This window comes from Scomber scombrus, chromosome 4, assembly GCF_963691925.1.
Source record: "Scomber scombrus chromosome 4, fScoSco1.1, whole genome shotgun sequence".
NCBI classification, from domain to species: Eukaryota; Metazoa; Chordata; class Actinopteri; order Scombriformes; family Scombridae; genus Scomber; species Scomber scombrus.
The window spans coordinates 27,551,269-27,556,959 of NC_084973.1; the positions used below are offsets into that span (position 1 = coordinate 27,551,269).

Consider the following 5,691-nt stretch of genomic DNA (forward strand, 5'->3'; position numbering starts at 1 on the left):
TCTTCCTTAATAACTTGAATTAAAAAGTTGCAGATCATATAAATTCGACAAACGTGAAACATTATTCCTCCAGTGAGTAATGGACACTTCAGCTTTCACAGAGCATGTAGGTACTGGATGAAACTGGTTTATATAGCCTTCATTTGACCTTTACTGTCTTGTGCAACTTGCTGCTGCCACTGTCTTTTGCACAGATTAAATGTTACCCAGCAATAAATTAATAAAGTGGAACAACAAGTGTCAGTTTACATGTTTATATGAAGTCCAGCTAGAGCCAAATTCTGAACTATTTTCCAGGATTAATTTTAATGTTTTTTACCAACAGTATATGTGCAAACAACACTAGTGATACAGAGAGCAGAAGGTAGAAAATATAACATATATGTGCTGCTGCTTTTATCAGTCATGATGATGTCACTGATTTACATTTTAACAGTGAAATATTTGAGACATAAAGTGTTTGAAATATATCTCCAGCTTCGTCCTTTAATTTAAAATGAATATTGTTGATCATCATGAGTGAACCGCTGCTACTTACTGCTGAACCAGACTGAATGAAAGAATACACAACGTCAACTTTTTGCTTTTCACTTTAATCTTTCAAGTGAAAATTATGAAAGCCAACATGAAAATAATCTTTATACAACATTTAAATCACAATCCATATAAACAATTGTTTATTTTAAAATGAAAACTTTTAGAGTTTATGTTTAAGCCTTGAAGCAGTGACAGTAAACACACAAACATTCAGTTTATCATCTGTGGATTTGTTTAATAAAATGTACTACTGTTTTTTTTTCTTTTATGCTGATCATCATCTCAACATTGCAGTTTATCAATCCACCAAAATGACACACAAAGTCTGCAGAAGCTCTGTCAGAATTAAACACTGAATTAAAATAAAACTATATTAAAACACTTGTTTCCAAAGAATAAAACAACACATTCACAACAGAAATAACTCGTCAAAAGACTCAAGAATATAAAAATATAAATCTGATGACTGAAACTGTCACAAAACTGAAACAATCAAAGCATTCAGTACAGTGGATATATACTACTATACAATGTTGTTTGACTAAAAACAGGATGCTGATAACCAGGATAATTAACAGCTTTGATTTGTAAATGTTGTGGCCTGATGATGTGATACAGTTTCAGCATTTTGTAGTCATATTTTCTTGTGGATTCATCTTCATTTTAAGAGGTGACACAACTAACGTATACACTAAATATATTTTTTGAAAGCCAAGAAAGCATCAGAGCAATCAGAGTATTTAACAACATCAGTAAATATTCTGTTGAAATTCATTACACAGTCAGCATAATATCAAAAGCAGGAGTCACCATCTTTAATACATTTATTCTAAAGAGAAAATGACTAAATCCTGAACGACTGAACATCAAAAATTCAGATGAGAACAAAAGTTTAAGTGTTCATGATTTTGCATTAAAAAAAAATCTGTTGAAGAACAAACGAACAAATAATAATCAATCAGAGCCAGAATGATTTTTGATACACTGAACAAATGAGACTCTGAGTTTAAATTGTAAAAATATATTTAAACATGACCATTGCTGAAATAACTCATCAAAAGATCCAGAAATCATATAAACTATATAAACTGATGGTAGGTTAAACAAATAGAATCACACTAAAGAGATCTAACAAACAGACTTCATAATCTGTATACATGTTTTTCATTTGATTATATGAAATAATTTCAATGTTTAATCTTTTCTTCTTAAAAATATGCTCAGTGACTTCCTACCAGACTTAATGAGCTCTAACAAACAGACTTGATTATGTGAAAAAATTTCAATGTTTTTTCTAAATTATTCTATAATTATGTTTTTTTTCCTAATGAAATCAAGACAGAGTAAAATGTTGTGAAATTATCTTTCAGTTATCAAACACTCATATCTCCTGAATATGACAGTGAAATCTCAGGTTGACAGATTTTGATATCAGTGGTTTTAGCATCACCAGAGTCTCCAATACTGAAATAAGGGAAGAGTTTCTCAGTGAAAGTGTCTCTGTGAGTGTAGATGTGAATTTTGTCTTCAGAGTCGTGGAAGGACAGCTCCCCCCTTTCATAGTTCAGCTTGACTCTGATCTTCTGGAGACTCTTCTTCTCTGTGACAGTCCTACCAGAACCATCAGTGTATTTTCCTCTGCGATATTCTAAACACCAGATTCCTGAATCTGGTGAAGCAGGACACGCTCTCTTCCTGTCAGCTGACTCTTTAGCTAAACCCACATACCAGTCAGGATGGTCTCCCACCTCCACCTCCCAGCTGTGTTTCCCTGAGCTGAAGCCCTCAGAGCCCAGAACAGTGGGATACTTAGTGTGTCTCTCTGGATTTCCAGGGAGCTGCTTTGTGTCTCCAAGTCTCACACTGGTCAGATCATCAGGCAGATAGAGACGGGGGTCTGCAGTGTTTGGGTCCAGAATGACAGGACTGAAGTGGACCTTCTCCTTCATCTTTCTCCCAGACTCTGAAGGACAGGTTGCCCAGGTGTTTGCCTCATCTATCAGCGCTCCTGAGACCAGCTGTGGATCTGACAGTGAGCTCTGGGCTCTGGCTCTGGTCTGAGTGGGTTTATAACTGCTGAGGAATGACACGTTGTGTTTCTGCAGGTCTTCTTCAACAGCAGAGATACTGTCTGACAGAGAGGAGATCTGCTCCTGAATCCTCTTCATCTCTCTGCTCATAGTCTTCCCCTTCTGCTCCTCTTCCTCCTTCAGAGCTGCCAGTCTGGACTTCTCTTCCTCTTTCAGGAACTTGTGGAGCTTGTTGAACTCTGCTCTGATCTGCTTCTCTGTGGACAACAGCTGCTTCTTGGAGTGTTCAATCATTTCATTGTATGTTTTCTCCACTTCTTCATATTTGTCCCTCTTGTCCTGTACAGGCTTTAAGTCAGATTTCAGCTGGTCCTTCAGGTCACTGACTGCTTGTTCTACGGGAACCACCTTGTGATCTTTTTGGTGAGTTAAATCACAGACAGGACACACAGCTCTCTGTTCATCCTCACAGAACAATTTAGGGCTCTTCTTGATGTTTGCTACACACCACCTCCACCTTCTTTTCTCCTCTTTCTATCTCAGGTGATTCATCTTTCTGTCTCTCAGCAAATGAGTCAGCTACTTCCTTCAGTGAAAAGTTCACTTCTGGATCTTTTGAAGATTTCCTTTTACAAATAGGACAGTTTTTGTTTTTAGCTTGTTCCCAAAAGTTCTGCAGACAGCTTGAACAGAAGCTGTGGCTGCAGCTCAGAGACACAGGATCTCTGAAAGTCTCTGAACACACATGGCAATTCAGGATCCTTTCAAGACGAGCAATTTTCTCAGCCATTTTTTTCTGTTTTCCAAACTATTTTTCAAAGAAAGACTCACCAAATTTTTTTTTCTTTCTACAGTCCTCCAAGTGAGCGCTGTTCAGACAGAGATCCAATCCTGTAATGGCGACGTGGCTCTGTTCAAAATGTCAGAATCAGAGTTCACCTTTACCACCTCTTTTATTGCTTAATCATTAATGGTAATCAAAGCTGCTTTCAGCTTACAACATGTGTCCTTTAGACTCTAAGAGGCGTTGGTGCATTGTGATACACAGTTATAGTTGAAGTTTAATAATTAATGTACTTTTTTTATAATGTATTTATTATTCTATTTTATGTATTTCTCTTCATAGATGATCAGCATAAATGATACTTTGAGAAACAACCAACTGCTCTAACACTGATGCTTCATTATTAATAATCTAATGATGTCATATATAATAATATATCAGTCAGAGGGACCAAACCACTACTTTTACTGTAATACTGCATACTACATTCACTGCACTTTTACTCAAGTAGGATTTTTTAATGGAGTTATTTACTTGTAATGGAGTGATTTTATATTACTGTTTTTGCACTTTTACTTAAGTAAAGATCTAAATACTTATGTTGCCACTGTGAATAGGCCTATCACTCATTTTAGTCACTTCAGTCCATTTGATTAATTAAAAAACTGCATAGCAACTTTCATAACTGGAGGTCAACATAAATAAAATGTTCATCTGCCGTGAAGTCTCGTTTACAGACATAGAAAAATATGTCAAAAAACACCTGAAACCTGTTCTGGTTATGTTCCAGTTCAACTCATCGCAGTAAAAGAAATGAGATCTACCAGATCAGCTTTTACATGAACTGTTTCACTGTGTCTCAATGTGTAGAGACGCTAGCTATCAGTGCGCATGCAGGTTAGTACTCGCAGTACAGAGACTATACTGTATATATAATATGTGTGGTCAAACATCAGTACCAGTATTTGACACCACATGGAGCTCTCATTTCATGTAACACATAACTCAAGCTCTCCCCCAGGAACTCTGAATACATGAAGACTGAGGGTAAGGGAGTGGATGTACACACAGACTGTACTGTGTATATGTGTATGTGTGTGTTTTCAGTGACGTAAGGCAGAGAGAGAGAGAGAGAGAGAGAGAGAGAGAGAGAGAGAGAGAGAGAGCGAGAGAGAGATGAGAGAGAGAGAGGAGAGAGAGAGAGAGAGAGAGATGAGAGAGAGAGAGAGAGAGAGAGAGAGAGAGAGAGATTGATCTGTAAGAAACACAAAGAGGGGAGGGTTGATAGATGAATATTTGATTGGCTTCTATCTGGCCCTGTGTGCTCTATTATTGATGTGGTCCAGAGGCCTTGAAATTGGCTCTTTCAAGCTTGTACATTAGCACACTGCTAGCATACCCTGCTGACCTCCCTGCTGGCTCTAGTGGAGGAAACCTGTGTGAATCTGTGTGTACAGTACAAGCACCTGATTATGTGTACTTGAGATGTTCTTATAGTCTTATAAAATGTAAAGAACAACTATATTTTTCTGTTGTTACTTGAAGCACCCTGTCATGGCAACATGTTTTTTGGTTGGCTGGCAGATGTTTATTGGATAAAAATTGTATATCAGGACACCTCAAACAGGAAATATAAAAGCGCAAGATGTATTAAACTGCAGGTAACCATAGCAACAGCATTATCAGTCAAGTCTTACAGGTGAAAAAATAATTCAGTCAACTTAAAAAAAAGATAAATATATTATATATAATTACACAATAAATATAAATAAAATATGATTAAGAACTTTCTCGTCTCAAAGGAAGACAAAGTATTGTCTACTTCATATTTCACAGTATATGTAGATATTCTAAAATAAAAGAAACACAATAAATACATAGAACATGACCGCTAACACATCTTTGCTGAGTGTCCCATGCATCACCTGTGATAATCTAACAATGCTAAAATGTTTTCAACACTATTGAAAAACTCCTCTCTCAATTAATCATTAAAAGCATAACTCCATTTTGTATTTTTATAGGCTTCTCTATTTAGAAATAATTGACTTGACAAAGGAAACATCATAACATGTAGCAGAATGGTGTTTTTATAACAGCCGCAACTCACTCGCTTTTTTTTAGTTGTGAATTTTTGGAAGCCTTGTTGGAAAACTTCACAAATGTCTAAAAGCTATAGAAATTAATCACAAAAGCCTTGATATAATGAATTAGTAAAGAACAAAACTTTATTTATAATGCACATTTCAAACAAAAACAATGCAATACATGCCTTGTCTTAACAGCAGAAAAACTTTCTCTCACTTTTAAAAATATTTACTTGTTAAATTACTTTAATTT

At 36.0% G+C, this 5,691-nt stretch overlaps 1 protein-coding gene across 1 annotated transcript in view; it reads right to left on the minus strand.

Annotated features, from left to right (window-relative positions):
• Nucleotides 1–1,910: 1,910 nt before the first annotated feature.
• Nucleotides 1,911–5,691, minus strand: part of LOC133979411 (nuclear factor 7, brain-like) — a 7,065-nt gene continuing 3,284 nt past the window's right edge. The window contains exons 2-4 of the mRNA XM_062417922.1: nucleotides 2,767–2,983; nucleotides 2,529–2,610; nucleotides 1,911–2,474 (exon numbers count right to left, since the gene is read on the minus strand). Of these exons, the coding sequence (XP_062273906.1) occupies nucleotides 1,911–2,474; nucleotides 2,529–2,610; nucleotides 2,767–2,983 (863 nt within the window). The remainder of the gene's footprint in view (nucleotides 2,475–2,528; nucleotides 2,611–2,766; nucleotides 2,984–5,691) is intronic.